Source organism: Mugil cephalus, chromosome 2 (genome assembly GCF_022458985.1).
Source record: "Mugil cephalus isolate CIBA_MC_2020 chromosome 2, CIBA_Mcephalus_1.1, whole genome shotgun sequence".
NCBI lineage: Eukaryota > Metazoa > Chordata > Actinopteri > Mugiliformes > Mugilidae > Mugil > Mugil cephalus.
In genome coordinates this window covers 30,893,414-30,918,718 of record NC_061771.1, presented here as the reverse complement: position 1 = coordinate 30,918,718, position 25,305 = coordinate 30,893,414, and the positions used below count along the sequence as shown (strand labels likewise).

General features: G+C 40.2%; 2 protein-coding genes across 3 annotated transcripts; both read right to left on the bottom strand.

Moving 5' to 3' along the window:
* Positions 1–1,844: 1,844 nt before the first annotated feature.
* LOC125004068 (homeobox protein Meis1-like) lies at positions 1,845–19,479 on the bottom strand. 2 transcript variants are annotated; one of them, XM_047578421.1, is made up of 13 exons: positions 19,158–19,479; positions 17,908–18,089; positions 16,984–17,125; positions 16,350–16,400; positions 15,628–15,678; positions 15,302–15,448; positions 14,518–14,629; positions 12,079–12,224; positions 10,805–10,881; positions 9,066–9,124; positions 5,389–5,478; positions 5,132–5,243; positions 1,845–2,440 (listed from the first exon to the last, which is right to left on the bottom strand). In XM_047578421.1, the coding sequence occupies exons 1-12, from the start codon at positions 19,167–19,169 to the stop codon at positions 5,191–5,193; spliced, it is 1,122 nt and encodes a 373-aa protein (XP_047434377.1). In that variant the 5' UTR covers positions 19,170–19,479; the 3' UTR covers positions 1,845–2,440; positions 5,132–5,190. The 2 variants fall into 2 exon arrangements, with proteins under 2 accessions (XP_047434377.1, XP_047434376.1); XM_047578420.1 differs by having other exon boundaries at positions 1,845–2,410; positions 19,158–19,477.
* A 2,993-nt stretch (positions 19,480–22,472) lies between these two features.
* LOC125004048 (E3 ubiquitin-protein ligase TRIM21-like) lies at positions 22,473–24,822 on the bottom strand. Its single transcript, XM_047578399.1, has 2 exons — positions 24,730–24,822; positions 22,473–24,265 (listed from the first exon to the last, which is right to left on the bottom strand). Exon 2 carries the CDS (start codon positions 24,254–24,256, stop codon positions 22,598–22,600), a length of 1,659 nt encoding a protein of 552 aa, XP_047434355.1. The 5' UTR covers positions 24,257–24,265; positions 24,730–24,822; the 3' UTR covers positions 22,473–22,597.
* Positions 24,823–25,305: the final 483 nt, after the last annotated feature.

Here is a 25,305-nt window from a genome sequence, read left to right as displayed (position 1 = left end):
TGCCTCAAACGCTCCACCATCATCCCAGTCCCCAAGAAGTCCCCCATCACAGGATTAAGTGACTACAGACCAGTCGCCCTGACGTCTGTAAACAAATAGTATATATATATATATATATATATATATATATATATATATATATATATATATATATATATATATATATATATATATGCTATTTTTTTTCTGAAAGTCTAATATATTGTGTTCTTGAATGACTCTGTATCACTTTATTCTGATGATTCTCTGATTTAATAAAGTTTCTCCAGCATCTCAAACACCTTTGACTCATTCAGAACTTATTTTTACAGTTTTTCATGGAACATTAAGAGGAACAACAAATAAAGAGTAGAAGTGAACTGTGGATTCATGGATAAATTTAACTGACAACTGACTCTGATTCTGCAAACATTCTGTTGTCATCAAACAACTTGAACACAGTCCAGAAGCTGCATCTAGTTGACTTCACACTTAAAGACTGGATTCCTGATGGTGATTTCAGGAGAAAGAGATTAAATTATAAGCCCTCCTCCTGAAAACAAGCCTCCATTGTCTTTGCTGCGTCCATCCAGCCTTTAACATCGGGTGTGTACATTTTGAAAATAGAAATGAAAAATATAGTTTCTATATTATCATACTTCTACTAACTATAATACGACGCTATTACCTTTCTCTACAAAATAGAAATTTGCAAAAAATTTTGCATTGACATAAATTAGATGGACGGGGACAAAAAGACGGAAAAGAACAATTTATGGAGTTTTTCAAACGTCTACTGCTCAGGCATACTTTCACCTGGAGACTTCATTTAAACTAAGCTTTAAACTGTGGACACAAGTCTTGTGTATTGGTGCATTAATCCACATTTTGTTAGGTCATATAGTTTTTGATCAATCCCTGTTCAATGAAGAATGTTCGTGCTAGAGTGGATGACATCATCTGTTAGAGTGGGGGAAGTTGTCTGATATTGTCTGGAACTTTTCTCTTTCCACTCTCCTCCCGGCCGAAACCTACACTCAACACACAAAATTTTTCCCCCAGTTGTAGTCAAACTTGTTCTGTCTCTCACAATGTGCTCGGCAAAGCAGTGAGATGTACATAATTTAAACTGTGAGCCTCTGAGTGCGGTCACGTCTGTCTTTGCTCATCATTGACTCCAATGCAAACATTTTGTGAGAGAAGCAGAAGGGACCCTTGTTTTTAACTTGCACATGCCTCCAAAATATTTACCCTAGAAAGACAAATAACATATCAAAGTCTTCAGGAAGGTCTTACGACGCCCACGGTCTGCATTATTTTCTGATAGGACCTACCGTTTTGTCACAGTAAGCCCAAATGTGAGACCAGTGCAGAGTGAAAAAATCACCCTTTTTCTGTCTGTCCCTCCAAGCGCGCTTCTGTTGTCATTGACAACCACCTCAAGTTGCTATGGCAACCTCTGATCCTCAGGCCAGAGCCACAGCTGAGACCAATTAATTAATCAGGGACTCCTTTTGATGTCTCTGCTGTTAATATTGCTGACCCCTGTCTCACATACATTTATGTTACAACAACACACACAAACACACAATCCTCTAACCAAACACACACCCCCACACACAACACAGGTAACTTTGTGATTACAGTTACACACACATGCACACAAAGACACACACACGGGTGATTTGTATGATTACAGCTCAATATTAGTGCTCAGTGAAAGTGGATCATATGTCTACCCCCGGCAGTAGCCCCCCATGGCCCTATGATGTTAACACATCTTTAATATAAGGTGACACTAAGAGTCTGTTTATCATAAGAAATGCATTAATACATTATATACCATTGGTAGTGCAAAAACAAAGCACAGTTTAAAGATTTAATATTATTAATGGCTTCATTATTTACAATTTATTAAGTTGTCTCCTGACCTCCTGTTTTGATCTCATCATGAATAGTACAACCACTAGACAGCACTTTTCACTTTGACTTTGAGTCTTAACAAACAGGATGTTGGTTTATTTGAACAAATTACATCTCTACTTTGAGGAATAAAACATCACAATTCTATCAAACATTGTCAAACGTGGACCTGAAGGCACCTCAATGGCAGTAGAACAACGTCATTAACACAACTTCATATTTTCTCCAGAACTAACTGTGAACATCTGAAAGCAGCTGTTAAGAAATCACTCATGAACCACGAGGAGGAGAGTCATATCTGATCTGGTCTTGATGCTGCTTAACGTCAGTCTGAGTCGGTCAAATCTTGGCTGCTGTGTTGTCCTCCAGGTTCTCCAAGTCCTTGCCTTCTTTTCGTCTCCTAGTTTCTGCGGAGTGAGACGTTTTCCTCGCGGATTTCCTCAGCAGATGAGGAAAAAGACTTGAATGGAGGGGACGGGTGGACCTGCTCCACATCAACCAGAGAGGTCTGCAGAGAAAACACCAGGAAACACTACAACTAGAAATATAACACAAGGATTTACATTTTTATGAAATCAAATCTTCCACACTGTGTACATGAGGCTTAGATTGACAGGTCTAGTGTGGCACTCTGTGTGACACTGTTATGACAGCTCTTGTATCGAGTGAAGTCCTGAAAGAAAGATATCATCTTCTGCCTCCATTTATCCCTTTACTACATTATGTTGGATTCATATTAATGTGAATTTGAATCTATCTATCTATCTATCTATCTATCTATCTATCTATCTATCTATCTATCTATCTATCTATCTATCTATCTATCTATCTATCTATCTATCGACAGACGAGAACAATGCTATTTTATGTTGTTGGGTATTAAGGGGTTAAGTACAGCCTTGAGACTGTTGTGTGGCGTTGTGAAAAACAAGGAGTATGTAATTATTGCTATCTCACTATAGGAGTTGTTTTCTGCTTTGCTGCAGCTTTCTCACACATTAGGATACGTCACACTCTGATATTTCGCACTTTGGAAACCAGCTAAAGCTGACTTGGCTACACATTGAAATCTACTGATTCATGAAAGGCAGCGCTCCTCCCTTTGTCCACGGGTGGAGCCTAGTTAAAAGAAAATCAAAGTGTATGTTTTTTCCACCCACTCCACCCACACATGGATACTCCAAATATGGATGTGGGGGGCTACGTCAGGGGGTGAGTCCCACCCACCCAACTTTGCTATTACCTGTTAGCTCAGGCTTGCGCCAGTCACTCAAAGTGGGAATTCCCTTAATTATGCAGAACTTTAAACCTTAATAAAAAGGAAATGAATGAGTTAGAAAAAAATTCAATAATGCTGTAAAGTTGGGCTTTTTAACATGGGGGTCTATGGGGAATTGCTCGACAAATGAGGCTAATCCACTTTTCCAAATAATGGGGTCTTCTAGTACAAAGCTGTGTTGTATAAAGTACCAAAAGGTCATACTTAGTATCAGCATAGTATTTCCTGGTGTTGAAATCAGATCCATAAATATGAGGAGAACTGATTTCTGGTCACATGTTAATATTCATGGACCATTTGTTATTTAGTAGTTAATTTTATCTGAAAATACACATTGGATCAATGCGTCAGTGCGTACCATATGGTCTGCTGTGATGTTTAAACATCTTGTCCAGGCCTCAGTTTGAGTTTCAAAGTTCAATTTGAATGTTCTGAGTTTTAGGGTTAGCATTAGATTCATGTTCAGTCACTGGTTGTGGTTGTAAAGACCAACGATCCGTCCTCCTTCACACTTTGCTTCCACTCACAAATGTCGACCTAATCTCTGACCATGATGTGTTCACTGCCCTCCTCCTCCTACCGCTGCTTAATAATAAAAACTGCTTAGGGAGTAATTGGACCCTGTGTAATCAAATAAGGAGATGAGAGCGTCTCTCACTAATGATCAGTTCGTTAGAGGATCTCAGAGGATTAATTGACCTTTAAGTCAGAGGGAGCTGCCTTTAATTAGTGAGGAGAGGACACGGTCTCAGGTTTAGCTTGTTGGCCTGGGAATAAAATCACTCTGGAAACGGAGATTCCTGTTGGAGTGTGAATTTTGTGTTCTTATATTCGTATTAATGTAACCATCGCTGGGGATTATGCCGATGTTGGAGCCTTAGAACAGTGGTTCCCAACCTTTTTTCCTTGGAGCACCCCCTACTTATATTAAAGACAAGCAAGGGGGCCCCCACCCCATACAGCCTGACTTATTCAGGCAGGGGGGCTAAACTGCAAATATTAATATAAGTAATATATATATATATATATATATATAAGTAATATATATATATATATATATATATATATATATATTTAGCTTCTTAAATTTACTCTTCACCTTTCCAACAACAGTGACTTAGATGATGCCTTCAGTAAAACTCGGAAATTCTATATTCCAACTCGGAAATTTCAGACTTCCAAAATCATAGTGTTATAATAATAATGTTATAATCATAGTAATAAAAAATAGGTGCTGCAGCTTTATTTTATTTTATTTTATTTTGGAAGGAGTAATTTTGTTTGATGACTCAGACCTCATTTTTCCCCAACTTGTCTTGAATGCAGCATCAGCTGCAGCTGGTTCTCAACCAAACTTCCCAAGACCCACTCCCACCCTACTTCTTGGCTAGTGATGTTAGTTTGGAGGGAAAGCTGCGTTACTGTCATTCCATTGGTAGATGAACTGAATTGACTGCTCCAACCTGACAATATCCCACATCAGCATTTTTTTTTTCCCTAAATGTTGATCTTTTCAATCGCGATCAAATGCCACACGATGGAGATCTGACACGGTGCTGGAATACTTTAAGACCTGCATCCTACATGTGGGGAGGCACAACCAATACAGCTTAGAAACAGGTGAAAACTGATGGTGAGCTCAGATCAAATTTTGGCGCACCCCCTGTGATCTCTGGTGTCCCACCTTAGTGGGGCGCAGACCCCAGGTTGGGAACCACTACCTTAGAGGAAGCATCATCACCTGAGTTCAACCCAACACTTGATTGGCCCAGACCATAATCAGAGAAACTCCAGGCCAGGTTTCCACCGATCCATGATCCTCGTGAAGAATGAAAAGAGACTTTCTATGCAGCCTCATTAACAGTGTAGAGTTGTGAATATATTTAACTACGGGATTAACAAAAAGAATAAATTATCTATCTGAGCTGTTTTCTGCATGAAGATACTCACTGTATTTTCTTGGGAATCTGGGCAGCTCTTCTAGCTTCAGGGTGGAGGCGGTGGTGGTGCTACAAGTAGTGCCACTGTCCATCCATCCCCACCCCAACACCACCCAGCGGACCTGTGTAACACACACAGAAACGAAGTCACAAAAAAACTACTCGGTTGAAATGAGGTGGAAGTTCTGCAGATTTTTATGAATAACAAAAGTTACAAATGATAAAGGACAAAGGTTTGGCATCTTTATATTGTGTTTGTGTGTTTACCCGTTGGTCTGATTCCCATGTGTGTCTGTTCATCCATGACGAAGCCTCCCATTGGTTGACCATCTGGGCCGTACGGTCCCGCCTGGCTCCCTGTGGACAGACGGACTCTTTTTAATTATCAACACTGAGGTGGAAGACGCTGCCTTTGCTCCTCGCCGTCCTACCGAGTGTTGCTTTTGGTTTTCAGCACGTTTGGGGCCGTAGAATAAGATAATAATGACAGAGCTGTAGGAGGAGTTAACATTAAGAAATGGATGTAAATGCTACAAAAATAAATAATAAATGAAAAGGAGTTCACATAGGACCCATGTGACCGCATTCCTTTGGTCAACACACAATGAGTCCCGGTCCCAATATAGATTAAAGACGAGAAGTTTAACTCATTCATTCATCCACTGGTAGTAATTAACCTGAATAAGAGACGTCTGTTCCTTCCTTCCTTTCAACCTTCCTACTTCCTTTCAACCTTCCTTCCTCCTTTCCTTTTTCCTTCCTTCTCTTTCCTTCCTTCCTTCCTTCTCTTTCCCTTCCTTCCTTCCTTCCTAGAGAGTAAGTAGAGATTCATTAGAGACATCAGCTGATACAATATTCTACTCACCACATGGTGATTTCAATCATATCAGAGGTTGAGACACAACCTGAAGTCTAACAAGATGATTAAATAGAGAAGACATGAAAAGATCTGATTCCGAGAATGGTTTCTTCCAAACATTAAAACATTAAAAATAAGTGTGTGGAATTAGAAATGAAAATACTGCAGCGAGGGTGTCACTTAGATTTCCTCATGTTTTTCTCTGCACTTGTTTATGATGTGTCTAATCTTTAGGGGGTGTCATTAATCAATGATGAGAACACATTAAATGAACCGTCCTCCTGGGGAAATTGGCTTCACGACACTTCATCTTCAGAAGATGTGAAGGAAGTTTTTCCACAAGTCTCCAACAGTTTCTTATAACTGTCATTTAGCTGCATATTCAAGCCTTTGTGAGGAAGTCAGGCCTGGGGGGTTAATGCTAACAAAGCTGAGGGGTCAAAAGGCTAACGGTGCTTTAGCCCCACTTCAACCCGGGCTCCGATTGGTTTTAATCCTCGGTTAAAATGTTGAATGGAGCTGGTCATTCGAGGTGATTAGCATCTTTGTCAGGCTAGAGCTAATCCTACTGGGCTTTAGAGGCCATTCAGTCCTGCAGTTTAAGCCTTTCTGTTGGCTTTAAGACAGCCGAGAGACCAGCGGCTTGTTTAGCTGGAAGTCAGTCTGCTTCTTCATTGACTGCTCACATGCACAGACGTGGTCTAGAGTTTGGAAAATACAAGTTATTAGCATGTAAACGTCTGTTTCTGATTTCAAAAAGCTGGTAAAAATTAATGTGGCAGGTGGAAGAATCCCAAACTGCCAAGAAGGTTTTGCACAATGCTTTGATTTCAGGTTTGGTCCAATTAAAAACTAGAGACTTACGTATGAAGGTTCGTCCACATGGGAAGAGACGATCAATAAGAGACCCTGAATGTTGATGAAAAATTGTAGTGATGATAGGACACCATTGGAGACGTGAGGTACCACATAGAACTAATCTAGACTAATGGGAGCCACTGACTGACTTACAAACACCGTCCACGTACTAAATAATTGGCTGTGCTCTAAAATAACTGACCTCAAGGATCTGAGAGCTTTTCGGAGTTTTTACGTTTAAGTGAGATTCCAAGTGAATTAACTAGCTACAGTGTTGGGCATGTTCACAGTAAACAAGAAGTAGTTTGAGGTTCTGTTTGCACAGATTAAAGCGAACTAGCTCAAGCTCATAATTCATCTCATCTCATCCTCATCCTTAATCCTCACTAGGGTCGCGGGGGTTGCTGGTGCCTACCCCAAAGCCTCGGCCAAGTGGTGGGGTCCACCCTGGTTAGGTCTCCAGTCCATCGTAGGGCTAACACAGTGATAAACAATCATTCACACTTACATGTACACCTAGGGTGAATTTAGAGTCACCAATCAGCCTAACGAGCATGTCTTTGGAGATGGGAGTACCCAGAGAAAACCCACCGAGCCGCTGTGGTGCGCCAAGTTCATAATTCACATTTTTCAAATTTTGAAGTACATGCATACACTCAAAATAAATTGACAGATTGTGTTTATTTTTTATTTTTTTAACTTAATGTGTTACTTCAAATTCGACATAAGCTGTGTTTTCACTACAGTTTTTTCGCAAAATAAAAGCAATATTTCTGAAATTTAGATAAGGTACAATTGCTCTCTGTACGTGTTTCCAATGACAGGAGTTTTGTGAATGAGCTGTAACTCTCGTAAAGTTTCTTCTCATGATATCCCATAATTCTCTTGAATTCTAGTCACAGAGACAGATTTTGCTTTGTGGAAGATGGACTTCAAATTAACTGGTCACATGACCCACTGTGTCATCTCCAGTAACCCAGAAATGCCAAAAAAGTGTTTCCATTGCAATTGTGCAATGAGCATCTTCTTGTGAAGGTCTCTGTCTTGGAGTGCTGCATATCTGACGTGCTTAGTTCCATAAACTACATCTGTTGTCGTGGTCTCATTAACCTTTCTCACTCTTCATGGCCTTGTCCAGTTGTCCACTCCTACCTGGATGAACAGTTCACCAACCTGCCCATGAATCCTGTTATACTCTCAAACTGTCACATAAGATCATCAGCTTTATGTTGTATGATTAGATCCTATGTGTTTCCTTCAGCTCAATATATGTATGACAGAAGTTTGTTCTCTTCTTTTCTATCTTCTCTGTTTCTACACGGCTGGCCTTCTGCAGATGGTTCCTCCATATGAGCTGGGTTCTGCTCAAGGTTTCTTTCTGTTAAAAGGGAGTTTTTCCTGCCACCATCGCCTGTCGCCCTCAGGCTGCTCTGGAGGTTTCAGGTTGTTTTTTGTAAAATGACTTGAAACAATTTGTATTGTTATTGGCACTATATAAATAAAATTGAATTGAACCGGATTGAACTTTTATATCAATACGTCTGAAAAACCACCTGATGAGAGAGTGTAAATATCCCAAGGATATTTGAGAGGTTTCTAGAGAAATAGGAGTTTTCATTATTTTTCTTTCTTATTGTGGTATTTAGATTTTGTGCATTTCTAGGGGGAATAGAAATGCAGTGATTTATGTGGTGCACGTCCAGATTTGTTTTTTCCAGTGCCCTAACCATAACTCTAACCCTAACCATAACCGGCTTAGCTCTATGGGGTCATCGATCAGTACAATTTACAATGTCTTAATCCATAATCGTTGAGTTTGATTTAAAAACATGTATAATCCAGCATATCTTTGTAACTGGTGGAGGTAAAGCAAAGCACAATGTTAATGGGTGTCAATACACAAGAGGGTTACCTAGACCAGAGCAACCATAGCCTGAGACATCCATCAGCTGTCACCTACAAACAAAGACAATGACTCCAGATGTGGACAGAGCTGTTCTCCAGATTTAAACTCCAGGAGACACATCTCCTCTGTCGTTGGAAAGACGCTTTTAATGAAGCTGTTGCAGAACCTCCTCAAGAACTTGTATCACAGAGTAACTCGACATACTAATCACACCAAGGACCAAAACTATGCAGAGTTGCGATTGATTGATGTTGTTTTACAGCAAATAGAACAATAACATTAAAGCACTTTGTTCCTGCATACAACACAAGGAAACCCTACCTGCTCTGTTGGACTGGTCAATCATTGGCTGAACAATTCGCCGCCTCGCATTGATGAACCTGAAACACAACAGAGGCAAATGAGAGGAGGAACATTGCGATGTTAGTGTTTTGGGAGAATGTGGAGCATGAAGCAAAGGAAACAACTGAAACCACAGTAGCAGCGACAACAGTTTGGTTTAAGAGCTAAAACTGATTATGTTTCATTTAATTTCATGACTAAAGTCTAAAGTCTAAACCAATTTCATCACAAATTAAAGAAGATGAGCAACCGATAGCTTAGTTACATTTCTGAGCACCTTTCTTTTTGCGTTTGTATTTTCTTTTCACAGGCGATGGAGGTTAATACAAAACAAGTCAAAAGTGTTAGCCGCAGAAGCTAACTGAAGGATGAGAATATTGAGGAACTTGCTGGGGTATCAGGGGGAAGCAGTCATACATGTCAAAATACACTCTTCAAAGCCATAAGCCTGGTATGCATGACCCATGAGCCTCTGCAGAGGACTGGTATTCCTCAGCTTAAAGGCCTCAGAAACCACCGCCGACCCCTCCCGACCCACCCCCGAGTGAAAGCTCTGAGGTTTTCCACTTGATTTATGTCCTCCTGCTGCCTCACCCCACCTCCTCACCCCTGAGTGGGACAGTTCCAGTTCAACATGAGGAGCGAGAGGGGGTAAAGGAAAAAAAAAAAAAAAAGGTTCCTTTTCAGAAAAACAAAAGCCAAAGCAGACCTTTAAGGGAGTGAAAAAGGTTTGGGGAGGAGGGTTTCTGACTAAAGACTGTTACGCCATCACCACTGCACTACTGGACTGTTCTGCACATGCACACTTTAAACAACCTGTTTGTACAGTACTATGTACCAAATACTACACTAGTTTGGTAAGATTAGGTACCTACTGCTTGTTACGCATCATGTCTTGAGTCATTATTAAGCATCGACAAATCACCACAGCCAAGAAAGTGGAGCTTCAGAATAATCACATACGTCGTTCAGAAGATTCAGGTTTAAGCCCAAAAAGATCTTGCATGTTTCTCTTCCAGTTAACGTCACTCCATTTCTCTTTAATCCCCCTTCAGACTACAACTTCTGTCTTCCCTACATTGTCTTAACTGCCATCAATAATAAAATGCAGAAACCAAAGATTCTGTTGTGTGAGTCTCAGTCCAGGCCGTTTGGTTCCTTCTAGCTGAAGTAACCATGGTAACAGTGGAGCTAAAAAAATGCCATCAGCAGCAGCATAGCTCCAGATTGAATGGACTGGTTGAAGTTTTCTCTTGTGGGTAAAAGTGGATTTCGGGGTGATTAAAGTACTAATTAAAAATGGTCAAATGGTCCCTCACGCAACTTTTATATTAGAACCTGGTGAAGATGTGAAAACTTAAAAGAAAAGAGGATCCAGAATTGACCCTTGATGAACTCCAAACCTCATTTTAGTTGATTGTACTGTTAATCTACTCCTACTACAACTATGACAACATGACTAATATTTAGCCTCCAGACACTCCAGGTCTCTAATCCCATTAGAGGATCAGTTAACGATGTGATCCCAACGATAAAACTTGCTTGTTAAGCGTTATGTTTCTGTAAACATCCTTCAAGTCTCTAACTCCCAATTAACTCCCCAATTAAGAGCCTCCTGCCCTTGGTGACTGTGTTTGGAGGAAACCCGCAGGAATTAATCATTCAAGTCATTAACATCGGGGCCCGAGGGGCCGACCGCTGACGCCACCGACACTCACCAGTTGTTGACCTGCAGGATGGTGAGGCCCGTGTCCTGAGCCAGATGCTTCTTCTGATCCTCCGATGGGTACGGGTGCTGCAGTGGGACAAAACACAGAGACGTCTGTAAAACAGCACCAGCAGTTTGTTGTTCCTGTTGTTGTTGCTGCTGTGTTAAAGTTACGATTAATCAGAGTTAACGAAGCAGGAAACCAATTAGAGAAGGCAGTTGTGACTGATTTCAGCCTCGTAAAAGACCAGAGAACAATAATAACTGATTAGTATTTATTAATCTGGACTCTGCTCTGATGTCTTATCAACTGTATAAGCTGTTTTCCAAAGATTTCTGTCAGAAACAAATCCAGGCAAATGTTCCACGTTCATAAAAGTTTTCAGACCTTGAGTGGGAATTTTACAATGAGAACAAAACTGTGTTCTGCTGAAAAAAGGGGAAATTGGCAAAATGTTGTTCAATGTCCCAGTGAACTAAATTGAAGTCTGTGGTTGTTAGAAAATTTCTTTTGATCCACCCACTGCCTCATAGCTTAATTTTCAGACCGCCTCATTCTGAGTATGTGTGAGTGGACATGGGGTTTAAGGGGTGGGGTGAGAGGTCATTAAGGCGACCCAGGCCCTCAGGGGTCCTGTCACAGAGGTAATGGATGATGTTTTCTCTACGGGACGAGGGAACCAGAGAACAGCCTTCCTCCACCGTCTGATCACTTAGGGTTTAACTTGGACCCAGACAGGAGATGGAGAGCATCAAGGCTGATTAGAGCCAGTGCAGACATCCTGCAACGCTTTAACCTGGTTGACTGCTCTATGTTTATTTTGGCCTGAAACTGGTAAAAGTGTTGAAGTAGCTGAATCAGGAAATAGATTTTCATCGAAAGGGATCAGGAACTACAACCCTGAACTGGTTTTATGGAGATGAAATCCAGGTAAACACTCACATGTGTGAACCTGGAGAGAACAACAGTTAAGTCCTCGTCTACAGTGATTCTCTGAAAGTTGGGTCTAGTGGACGTCCTGGACTCAGAACTCAAAAGTATGTCTATTGTATGGACGGAGGTAGCTAGAGGTAGCTTGTATTCCAAAAGAAAATATTGTAAACTGCATCTGGATTCACCCATTATACTCCAAGCTGATATGGGAGGATCTGGTGGCAGCATGACCCTAAAACCAGCTAACATCAACCAAAACCATGTGGGCCAAACATGCTCAGAGAACAGATTTATTCCAGCACTGAAGAAACAATACCTCCAGAAACCTCTGCTCTTCTGGTTATTCTTACTGTTAGGTGCTGGAACAGCCAGGCTCTCAGGATGTTGGTGGCCACTTTGGGGAAGATGCCTCTCTTCTTGTTGGCTAGTTTGTCTCTTTCAGGGTCGTCGTCGTCGCCAGTGCTTGGAGACCTTGCGTCGTTATCCAGACAATCACCTGATCGACACGAGAGGGTTACAACACCACAAAGTACAACACAGCAAAATTAAATTAAAGGTAGATTAAATAACTAAGGCATGGATTAATCCATCAACAGAAGGTGTTTAATGAACATGTTAAGTCCAGATATATTCCCTTCTTTCATGAGTCACGATTAATATAGATTAAAAATTAAAGAAATTTGATTGGGATTAATCGAAATTAATCCACAGCAACGCTGAGATTAATCTGATTAAAAATTGTAATCATTTCACAGCGCTGTAAATAACTTAAAAACCAGCCTTAACATATGATAGGTATGAGCAGACAGACAGTATTTGAATAGCAGAGTAAGTCCTTTGGTTTGTTTTTGTGACAAACCAAAGATAAATCAAAAAATGTTTGTAGATTAGAAATGACAACCAATACAATGCCATAAAAGTAGAAGTAAAATTAAACTGAAAGTAAATTAAATAACTAAGGCTGTCAAAAGCACCATCATGATTAAACTGATTAAATAGATTTTAACGCATTCAACCCTATGCAGCAGAATAACCATGAATGTCTCATGATGAATGTTTCATTATGAAGATGGAAGACTCTAAACAGCACGTTGGTCCTCTCCATGGGAAATTTGAGTACTTAAAAAAAACAAACAAAAAAAAAAACAAGACAGAACGGTGGACCTACATAAAGTATCATCAGACCCTGCAAGAAGAAGCTTTCTTTCCATCGAAGCACTTCCAACTTCAAATAGCACATTAATGTCTAGCATACGTAAGTCTGGGATTCTGCTAGCACTTGGGCTAATGCATCGCACAGTTTGAGACAAACAAAGACAAGCTGGAAATGCTGGGTTGCAAACACCTGGCCAAATAAGAAGTCTTTCGTCTTAGTAGCTGCTGAAAGAGGAGGAACAGGGCCACATTCATGTGGAGAAATGTTGGTTTAAAAAAGACACAAACAGTTGTTCAGTTAAGTGCAGTATATTCCCTTCTTTCTTGAGTGTGTTTGTTCAGGAGGCTCATTAAGGATATTTAACCATGATTAATTGAAATAAATCCACAGCAACCCTCGGATTAATCTGATTAATTGTCTGACAGCACTATAAATAACTTATTAAACATCTTAAAGGGTTCAAACCAGTGATCTTTAAGCCACGAGCCGCCGCCTCTAACCAGCTGCTCTCTCTCTCTGCTGGTTTAATGAAGCTCATTTTCTCCTCAGTGTTTTTATCGGTGCCAGGCCGAGGTGACGCCGAGGACGGTGACCTGGGCCTCGCCCTGCTTCAGCAGAGACTGTGGCGACGTGGAAATAATCATAAAATGACGTGAGACTCCATAAACAAGCTCTAAGCCTCATTAGGACGAACTGCCATCTCCTCAAGGATGATTTACACCACACCTCAAAACACCTCTACCTCCTCCAACACGCTCCTCCTGAAGAAAAAAAAGGTCCAACACAACCTGCTAATGGTTTGTGACAACTTGGCCTCATAACAAGTTAAACCAGAAGGTGGATTCGTCCAGTTTCTAAAACATTTCATTGTCCATGGTCTGTTGGAGGAGAGTCCTCGAAGGCAAGAAACTTTATCTTCAACCTCATTTCCGAGGTCAATCAAACACTCTGATGAAGGCGACGTGGAATTAAAACACAGAGTTGGTCAATGTAGTGTAAAAAGGTTGGGAGTGTCTCTGGATACAGTAAATGTGATCAGCCTCATAGAGACATAAAAGCATCAGAGGATCATCGGGAAGGATCTTGTGGAGACCAAGCACGTAAAAAAGATTAGACGCCCACGTAACCTGGCGTGTTCACGTCATTATGAACCTGTTTCAGCTGATACAGACACAAAGTACCTCTGCACACATCCCATTTTCTTTACATGGTCTTGTCCGTTTGCTAACTTATACGAACGTAGAAAACATGGCATAAAATCAGGCCTGAGCCAGAGTTTGTTAATGAAACGTAGCTTCATAACGCTTTCACTTTGAGTACTGCTCTTTGGTTTTGATCCTTCTACAAATTGGACATGGACATGGACATTAGCCTCGCAGCCTCTCTGCCCTGGTGGCCAACCATGGTTTTACAAAATAAATAAAATCTTTTCTTGACAACTGTTTTTTAACCTTCCTATCAGTTTAACTATGGGATGATATTTATTATCAAATCTTCAAGATTATAACATTTCTAAAAACTGACTTTCTTTTTCAATGATGCATGCATTACACTCTTTATTATGGTTATGAGCTGCTCTTAGGGTCAACATGGATCGGCCTTAGGATTTTTGATGTGAAATGTTTAGGTGTACCTTGTTCACTGCTATTATCTCCACTGTGAGACGTGTGTCCTCCGCTGGAGGGTCCTGGCGTCCCGGCCGACCTGATGGACGCCGAGTCATCTTGATCTCTGCTCCACGAAACCTGTGATGAGTAAAGAAGAATGACACGTGATTTATTCATGGAGTCATTTTCCCACAGAAACTCTCAGGAAACAAAGTAGGATTTATTATTCTTGTTGAATGGTTGAAATTATAACGAAAGACACTTTTCCTGGGTCTATGGGATTTGGTAGATTGGTTATTTTATTCTCAAGGTTCAGGAAAAGTCGATCAGTGATATATCGTTAGCATATATAACAACATCATATAGCATATATCGTTAGCCTTATAGCATAACTGCCGAAGTCATTTTTTAATTAACTGTTATAATATCAATAAAAATGTGCTTGGTGTAAATTCATTTTTTTTCTTGTTTTCCGAAAACGTCCAAATACATAGTAGGTGGTTACCAAGTTAAAGTAATCTCAACCAGTGGGAGCGACTGATCCAGTATTTTCTTTTCCAGTAGAAGAAGAGGTAACTCCATCCATACACGAGCACTGTTAATGACTCCCTCCACCTAAAGCAACCTCAAAGAATGATGCTGCTACCACCATGCTTCAGGTGATGTCTTTGTTTTCTACGATATATCTTGGTATACATCGATATTGTTCACCTGACCTACTGTATCAGCACCAACATAGGAAATTGTAGTCTTTCTGATATTTCCTCAAGAATTGAACTTTAAGAGGATGCAGCTAAAATCAGAGCTCACCTGGTCCACATTGTTCTCAGACAGCCTCCCAAACTCCTCGCTGTCCGACCTGCTTTCGTCTTTGTCGTCTATAACCAGATCGAGTGGCATTTTGCCTTTCAGACAGCCAATGTACCGATGGCAGAAATTATCACAGAGTTCGTGAACCTGGAGATAAAATGAATCATTACAGGGATCTAAATAGAGAACTAGAAACATATCACGCATGGCTTAATGCAGAAATGATCCTGGTTGTCAATCTTAAATGGCGGATGTTTGTAGATCTAAATCTCCAAAAAGTCTCACGAATAAAAAACTATCGAATGCTCTGTTGATGTTTCTCTGACCTTCTCCAGCTCCAGCAGGTGGAAACGCAGCACCTGTATTGCTTGAATCATCTGTAGAGGAAATTCATTAACATTCATTAGCATATGTTAATGTTTGGGATTAAATAAGATACTCCAATTTAGCATACGATGGAGGGAAACTGGAAGGACCACTGACAGCTGGTGGTTAGGAAGCTAGGATTTACATGCCTTAAACAACAGCCACATGGAGGAAATGTTAATATTCATATGGATTCTATAATGTGCACAATAGTGGAATGTGATGATGTCCAGACTAAATAAAATGTTCTAAGTTGAATTGTGTGTACGTTGCCTTCTATAGTGAATCAGTAGTATATTGTAGATTCCAGATTCTCTTTCAACAGGTAAAAACCCAACATGGAGGAACACTTTGGGCTCTTTGGTTTTATCTTAATGTCCAAATGGAGAGTGGGCCCGGTCCTATTTTTACTAAAACCTTTGTAAAATATGTGAACTTTGTGGTATTTCACTTAGTCCAGTTCTAGTCAAGGAGCCGATCAATGGGTTCAGAATGATATCATCGCTACTAGGGTGTTTTCTACCATCACAACAGTTTCGGAGCGATTTACTTATTTATTTGGTCTCTTTAGTTGAGGATTAAATTGCGTTAGCTCTGCAGACTAACCATCTTCCTTCATAGAGAAGAAAACAAAGGAGACTTGAATTATTAATATGATGACGTTACAGTTGAATCTACTCACCAAGTTATCCATGTCTGGGTTTGATGAAAATAAAGTCTTCTCCGATCGGATCTGCACAAACAATTAATGTGTGAATTTATCCATTCTGAACATGACTTGAATTAATTCAAACTTCGTTTTGTATTTGCTTGAGTGCTGCCTGGTTTTCATATCATCAGCTTATCAACATAGTGTGAGCGGAAGAAAGGTTACAATAGGAATAAATGGGATCAACCACAGCTGTGTCTAGCCCATTTTTAGCCCACTGCTAAGCTTTGTCCCAGCACCCCTAAAAATATGATTTGAATTTAATTTTTTCGTCAAGTGCGTAGGTGAAACATCTTCAGAAGAATCTGAAGTGTTTTGCACTTATTGTTCTTACTTCATTTTCTTATTTAAATGCAATTTATTTTATTTTATGTTTTGAACCAAATGATAGCTTTGTGATACAATAGTTTGACATTAAAGCCCCCCTAAAGCCTCAAACTGACCCTGGGATCAACTCGATCTGAAGCCTCGACAACAATAATCCAGGAATATTTTCTACAGACGTTTATTTCCAGGACATTTTTCGTTTTAATTTTCTCTCCAAAACTACACCCGGATTAATCCGACCCCTGCCTCAGTTGAGACGAGTCGTCCCTCTGCCGTCTACCTGTTTGGAGAAGACGCCGATGTCCTCGCTGAATGAGTCCGAGGAGCAGACGTCTCCTCCGGCCTCCCCGCTCTCCCTCGGTGTGCAGGTCGCCAGTTCACATTTCTCAAAAATCAGCACCAGCAGAGGGAACAATGGATGTCTGCAGGAGACCACGAGAGCATCAGAAAGTTCCCCTGCATGTTTTCCATCACGGACATCGGCTAAAAGCGACGCTAAAGGTTTATTCAATGAATATTCCATAAAAACACAGAAGCGGCCGTCTTTACTCCAGCAGATGGTTTTGGTTTGAAGATGCCCGCCTCCCTCCTCCAGCGCACAGCGCTTGGTTTTGTTTTTCTCCCTCATTTTCAACTTTTAACTTATTTACAAATAAAATCAGCTAACCTCCAAGTAACGGCCTGAACATGAAGCCGTGCGCACGCCTACACAGATAAAACTAAAATGAGAAAAGCACAAAACAACAAATGAATTCCCAAGAAGCAAAAAGGTTGAGGAGGAGGAATTTTAACTGATGTGTGAATGAGATTTTACTGAAGTCAAGACTTCAAATCATTCATCATAATCAGTCATTTTGAAGAAAACACGTGAAGGATGAGAAACTAGAAGAAGGAGACTGAGGAGTTACCACAAACCTCTGGAACCAAGGACAGCATTAGTTTTAGTTTGAAAACAGAAATATGTCTAAATGAATCGTTTCAGGAGGTCAGTGACACAGAGCCACGGTTACAAAACGCTCTGATCTGGTTTCAGGGCAAAGAGTTAAACTCCTGGAATAAATCTTCTTCAGTATAATTGTTATTCATCCTAGTTTTCAGGGTTTTTTTTTTCTCAAATGTCATTCATCAAACCGAGGACTCTAGGAAGTAGTTTTCTTAAGTTGAATGCAGGACTTTTCTTGGTTGCTAGGGAAACTCTTCGTACCCATAAATGGCGTCTTTGTCTCTCTTGACGCCATCCCCGGCCGAGGCGGCGGACTGGGCGTACTGGTGCAGAGGGTAGAGGCCAGGCTGGTGGTGGTGGAGGTGGTGGTGGTGGTGGTGTGGAGGGTCTCCATAGACTCCAGCTGGGCCGTCCGGCCCGTAGTAGTGAGCCAGGTCCTCAAACTGAAGAAACATAAGAGAGGTGAGTGACCTTTGACCTCAGAAACAGAAAAATAAGAATAATAGGAACATCTGGACAAGAAAAATCTGTATCCACTAAAAATTTTCAGCAAAACATTTAACACAGCTAATAATAATAATAATAATAATAACCACAACAACAACAACAACAACAATAATAATAATGAGAAGAAGAATAACAGGAAACAGGCGTGTTTATATCTTTTACCTTTTCATTGTAAATAACCTGTGTTGGTTTTAAATTCTCCAAAAATATATATATATAGTATTATATATATATATATATATATATATATATATATATATATATATATATATATATATATATATATATACCATTCCTTTATATAAACCTGATACACCACATGTAGCTAGTAATATATGTGTGTGTGTGTATATATATATATATATATATACATACGTACATAAATAAATATATATGTATGTATGTTGTCATTTGTGAACAAAACATTTATTTTATTTACAACATTTTTAATAAAGTTCCTTAGTTTAAACAACGTGTTATTTAACGATCTAATTTGATAATAAAATTTATCTTTGTTTCACTTTTTTCTTCTTTTTTTATTTGCGTTTTAATTTCCTTATTTCCTTTCCTTATTTTTGTATTAGTTTGTGTTAGCGTGGCTTATTGTGTCTCTATAATTAGATGTATTTCTGATTTGTTCGGCTTAATTTATTTTATCGGGGGAAAAACAGATATAGAAAGAATAAAACAGCTTATTTAACTTTTCAAACGTTTTTTCACAAATCAAAACAAACTAATTATTGTGAACGTTTTCTTATTTATTTTAGTTTCAGTGGTTGTTGTTGTTGTTTTTTTGTTTGTTGTTTTTTGTTTTTTTAGTAAAGATTCCAGGTTATTTTTTACGCAAAGGAACGACGGAACAAATATGATTGAAACTTGTTTTCATTGGGTTCTTCTTAGTTTCGTGTCTACATGAAAAAATAAATTAATTCATTAATAAAAAATCCCTCATGTTCATTTAACTTGAACTTATTTTTTTCACACAAACGCAGGTTTTTACGCACCCGTTGCGCCATCGGCCCCGTTTCTCCTCCCGGACTCCAGGTGACTTCTGCGGGGCAAAATACACATCCAGCTCCCGGTGCCGGGGCGATGGTTAATCCAGATTTTATCCCAAAGTGTCCGGGAGAAAAAAAAAAACACACACACACACGGAACCCGCGCACAGAGAAGCGGAAGCACGGCGGCCCACTGCAGGCTCCAGAAACCGACCGAAGACAGCGGCAGCCCGGCCGGACTCTGTCCTACTCCCGGCCTGGCCTCCAACTCTAGGGAACCAGGCCCAGTCCGATCAGGGGACGCCTAAACCGGGGGATGGGGTGAGGCGGAGCTGGTGGAGGTGCGTTCAAATCCCGTTTCCAAGACGAAAAGTGTGTGTGTGTGTGTGTGTGTGTGTGTGTGTGTGTCAAAAGATGAGACACGTCGCGCGTCCCCGTGAAGGCGCGCTGCCGCGAAGAGATGGATGAATGGAAGACAGATTTTGTGAAGTTTATATTTTATTCACATTTTATTAAGTATTTAAACATTAAGACTATATATACAAACTACCACAAAGTAAATATATACAGGCCTATATATATAATATCACTGTCTAACTTCCCAATTTTTAACACACTGACAAATATTTATTTTAGTACAAAATTTTAAATGTTTATTTGAAACTCCTAACAAGGCTAATTTTAAAGAACTAAAGGATTATTTGTAGAAAAAAAGTTAAAGTCTGTCTGCCACCTGGTGTTTTGAGCCTGTTGCTGCAGTTTTATCGATCTCATGAAGATTTGATTCAGTTATTTTTTCTATCCAGATTTAAAACTGCTGTTTATCAGTTGGTCTAAAGAAAAAAAGATCAAATTAAACATTTATTAATCTTCAAATGAAATAACGTCTGCCCAACCCAACAAGTTTTAACATCCTTTTTTCTACATCTCTGCATTAAAAAACTAAAAACATCCTGTTGACAAAGAGAACCCAATCAAACACATGGAAGTGAAGCATTATACATAAGAGATGTCCCTGAGGTGCTAAAGTGAGTGCACCTCTAGGATGACAAGTTCATTTCAATTTTCAATTCATTCAACTTTATTTATATAGCGCCAATAACAATACAAATTGCCTCAAGACGCTTCACAAAAACCCGCCTGCAACCTCCAGAGCAGCCTGAGGGTGACGGTGGCAGGAAAAACACCTTTTAACAGGAAGAAACCTTGAGCAGAACCCAGCTCATATGGAGGAACCATCAGCCGAAGGCCAGCCGGGTAGAAACAGAGAAGATAGAGAGAAAAGAAGAGCAGGAGAAACAAGATAAACAAACTTCTGTCATAGATACAAACATCAAGCAGAATGAAACATGTAGGGTCTAGTAATATAACACATAGCTGATGATCTGTGAAATAAATAAGTATAAATGTCAGATTTCCATTTACACACAGCAAATTGAGAAGAGTTGAATTCTTGGTGTTAAACTAGACATACACTAGTAGAGTTAATTATTCTCTGGGTAGAGTTAATCCGTTATAATTAACTCTCAGTCGATAAATAGTTGTTGTCAAAACCGAGTGTGCTAACCACCCGAGCACCTGCTTAATGAGCTAGAGGTTAGCATGGTTAGCATGCATGCCTGGCCTCACTGTAACATAGAAAGTGAGTAACGGCAGTAAACGGTACATTTGGATTGACATTTTGTCTGAGTGAGTCGAGTCATGCACTTTGTAACCATAGATATAAAATGTGATAAGATGATGCTAATGGTTCGGAGTTGCTAGCTAGTGTGCTAAAGTGGTGCTTCAACTCTTACAGTGTTAATTTGGGTATGCTGATTTTACTGTGCATATTTGTGGCAATGTGACTACTTACAACGCCTGAGTCACTCTGTTGACAAACTGTCAGTCTCTTTGCATTTGGTCAAGCTTATATTGATTTATTCTTATACAGATATATTTATATGCCAACAAATATGGTGACGTTACGCCTCCGTGGCACTCAGGTTGCACACATTGCCTCCGTTGCGTTTTGTTTGCTCAAAACCACCTCATGGATACTGGACAATTTTGCTCCACTGTTTATGTATTTGTTTATTTTTATTTTTCATATTTACACAATAGCTGGGATAGACTCCAGGACCCGCCACCCTAATTAGGATAAACAGTTACAAGAAGAGAATGAGATATGAGATATTTACACAGTGTCCACACAGAGCACCTAAGCCACCATGGTCTTCAAAGTAGGTGTCCATCTTGCAGCCCTTGTCAATGAATTCTTGACAAAACACCTCATAATCAGTTTTGTATTGGAAGCGAAACACAAACTTCAGTTGTGCTGGTGTGACCTCGCCATCCTCCTCCTCATTATCAAAGTCTCTCAAGGCTTGAAGCTGGTCCTCACTATATAAATTTGTCACTTCTGGGAGAGTGACTGTTCCCTTGAAGGTATACCTGCACCAACTAGCTGCCAACAACGTGTGCTTCAGCGCCCCTGTAAAACTGCTCCCGGCCCCTGTTGTGGCCCCTGTGCTGAACGGATAATAGATCTTTTAATTTCTTACAGCGACATGCGGTGACTGGAAGATCGGAACTAATGCGACGGAGCGTTCTACGCGGACCTTGTAGTACTACACATAAAGTGTTACCCTCTACTGAAAGACCGGCGGTGTGAATTCGGAACATTGGATGTGAAAGGAACAGCCAGCATTCCTGCATGGACGACTGCAAAGAGGTCAAGGTAGGAAAACGATTAACTGTCACATATTCGTGCTACTGTTGTTCACTACAATGATAAAATCAGTTTTTATTGCGCTTAATCACGGCTTGGTCTTGTTATGTTTGTGAATAAGAAGCTATTGAAGTCAGTAAACATGATGTCATACTTGGGAAATGGGTGAAATAACCAACAGCATGTAGCTTCTTGTTTAATGAAAAACTTGAATGGCCTTCTGAGAGTAGATGCTACAGTCCTTAGTAGGCTGTCATCATCAAACTAAGCAAGAAGGACATTTTGTCCTTATTTATTTCTATTTCTCCTCCTTACTGTACATAAAGAAAGAGGGAGATGATGAGTGTGATTTAGATAAAGATAGTGTGATTGTACATTTAAGCCTCATGCTGTGAAAAAGAACACTGCATGTAGCTAAATGCTTAGATTAAAAAAATGTCCTTGTGCAGATAAAATTTTAATTTTATGTAAGAACAGAAATCTTATTTTACATAAAAGACAAACATGGTTTCAACGTTTAATGAGCACATTTTATTTTATGTTTCTTGAGACAAAGAATGTTTGTCTTATTGTAGTTAAAAAGTTCCTGAATCGATTTCAAGTTACTGAATCGTTTCGGATCGTATCGTTCTAAATGAACGAAAATTGTCCTTGAATCGTATGGGCAACCACAAATCGTGAATCGAATCAAATCGTTATGAAAACAAATCGTTACACTCCTAATACTTATGAATATTTACAGAGTGTGAATGAAGACAGTTTGATTGACAGGACAGATGATCAGAGGTGCAGAGTTTTTACCACCACGATTCAACTCAGGACTGAAGAATGGATAAAGTTTGTCATTGAAGGAGCAGCCAGTAAAGGAGTAGATAAGAGCTGCGGTATCTACATCATGAAAGGAGACCAGACCCTCCTCATAATCCACAAACACCCCCACCTTCTCAGGACGAGAATCAAGAGAAAGACTGACTCGAGCCTTATCCAGAGCTTTGTATTCATTTCCATTTCTCAACCATACAGTCCAGAAACCATTCTGAGGACTCAGTTTGATGTTTCCCTTCCTGTTGATTGACTCTCTGGCCACTCCTAGATCCCAGTCAGTCTTTCCTTTAACCTGAACCTGAAAATAAAATCTACCTGAAGAGAAACTCTTCTTTCCTAAAACACAAATACATGTAGAAAATCTCTCTGGGTTGTCTGGAAATTTCTTCCTCACGTCACGATGATTCACTTGTTTTCCATCATCAGACAGGATGAGGTGAGGATTTGCTGTATCAGGATCTAGAGTCACATCCACTGCATACTGTTGGACCCTCTTCAGCTCAGCCTCAAGCTGCTTCTTCATGTTTTTACTGAGTTTCTCCTCCAGCTGAGTCACAGCTCTCACCACAGTCACCTCATATGATGGTGGACGGACACTGACCTCTGTCCAGTCCTTGGTGGGTAGAGCAGCTTTCAGGGAGGAGAAGCTTTGGAGGAGGTGGAGGTGGTCTTCAGAGCGTGAGAGCTGCTTTACCTCAGAGCTCCTCTTCATCAGCTCAGAGACGTCCTGTTCCAGATCTTTGATGAAACCTTCAGCCTGTTTCTCTGTTGTTTTCTGCTTGTCTTCGATCTCCTTTATAAGCTGGTCCAGAGCTCTCTCAACAGACTCCATCAGAGTAGTGAAGATCTGAACACCTTTTGCTATCTCTCTGTCTGCAGCATCTTTACTCATCTTCACTGACTCTTTCATCTCCTCAATCTTCAGTCGTCTCACCTGGATCATCTGCTGAATTTCATCCTCTGTCTTCCCCAGCTTTGCCTTCTTTCCTTCATATCCTTCTTTCAGAGGAACAACCTCATGTGTCTTGTGGTCTAAAACAGAGCAGAGCGTGCAGACACATGTCTGGTCGGTCTTACAGAACAGCTCCAGAGGTTTATCGTGCTTCCTACACATCCTGTCTTCCAGGTTGTCCACAGGGTGGATCAGCTGATGTCTTTTCAGGCCTGACATTGTCAGATGAGGCTCCAGGTGAGAGTCACAGTAGGAGAGCAGACACACCAGGCAGGACTTCAGGGCCTTCAGTTTGGTTCCAGTGCAGACGTCACAGGGAACTTCTCCTGGTTTGGCAGCTTGTTGCACTGAGCTGCTGCTGCTGGCTTTCTGTTGAGCTTCATGTCTGAACTCAGCAACCACCTCACGGATGAAAGTGTTGATCTTCAGCTGAGGCCTAGTGTGGAACATCTCTGTACAAAGGGGACACCTGTATCGATCAGTAGTATCCCAGTGTTGAGTGATGCAGTGTTTGCAGAAGTTGTGTCCACATGGTGTAGAGACTGGATCAGTGAACACATCCAGACAGATGGAGCACAGAAACTGATCTTCAGATCTCAGACATCTGGCAGCAGACATGTCTACACACCGGCAACAAGAGAGAAAGAGAGAAAAACACAGTTTAAGTAAGTAGTATTGGACTTCCGATATAGGTTTAAAATACACTGAGATCTTTAATTATTTTATTTCCTCATGTCAGTTTATAGCAGCTCATAAAAAGAGGTCAATAACTGTTTTATAACCATCGACCCGCAATCTAAAGTTCATCAAACTGTCCTCGTGGTTGTCGTTTTACTGAGCTCTGGTAGAGACAGAGATGAACTAATGAACTATTACATATTCAGTGTTGATCACTCTTTGCAAAAACAACATTCAAGCTTCGTCCCTCCTTCACCAGAGAGGGAGCAGAAGAGTTTGAGTGAGCTAGAGAATAAATGAAAGAGAGGGGAAGGTGTTAGTGGGAATTGAATCAAGGCAGGTAAGGTTTTCTTGGGATTCTATATTTTGTTCTCAAGCACAAATGTCTGGTAAATATTATCATCTATACTCACCAGTATTTGAGTCAGATGTTGAGAAAGAACAGATGAACTAAGATGAATTTTCTTCAGACAGAAACACAGAGGTTTGTCTGGACTGCAGCTCTGCTGTCGCTCTGACAAACTTTGACTTCCAAAGTTGACTTTGGTCTTTACAGTTTAGCTCCTCCTTTGATTACAGCTCTCTTTATCATGATTAGTTTCCTTCTTCCTGCTCAAGTTAAGCTCTATGGAGGACCAGTTCTGCCACAATGAATAATAAAAAATAAATGAATAAAAAAATACCTACAGATGTATGACATAAATAAATAAATGATAAATACCTAAATATATATCAGAAATCATTAATTAAATAAATAAATACCTAAATATATGCCACAAATGCTATTTATTTATTTGTTTATTTACTGATGGACTCACATAAGCATCCACAACAAAAAGTTAAGCAGATAAGGGGGCTGTCCACACTGGCTGAACTTTTCACCTATTGGCTAATCGGAGGGTGCATGGATCAACAGCACATTCCTTGCTTTTCACAGCCAGTTAGGTGGTTTGATTTGAAATGGCGCAGAAACGGCAGGCGGGAGCTAA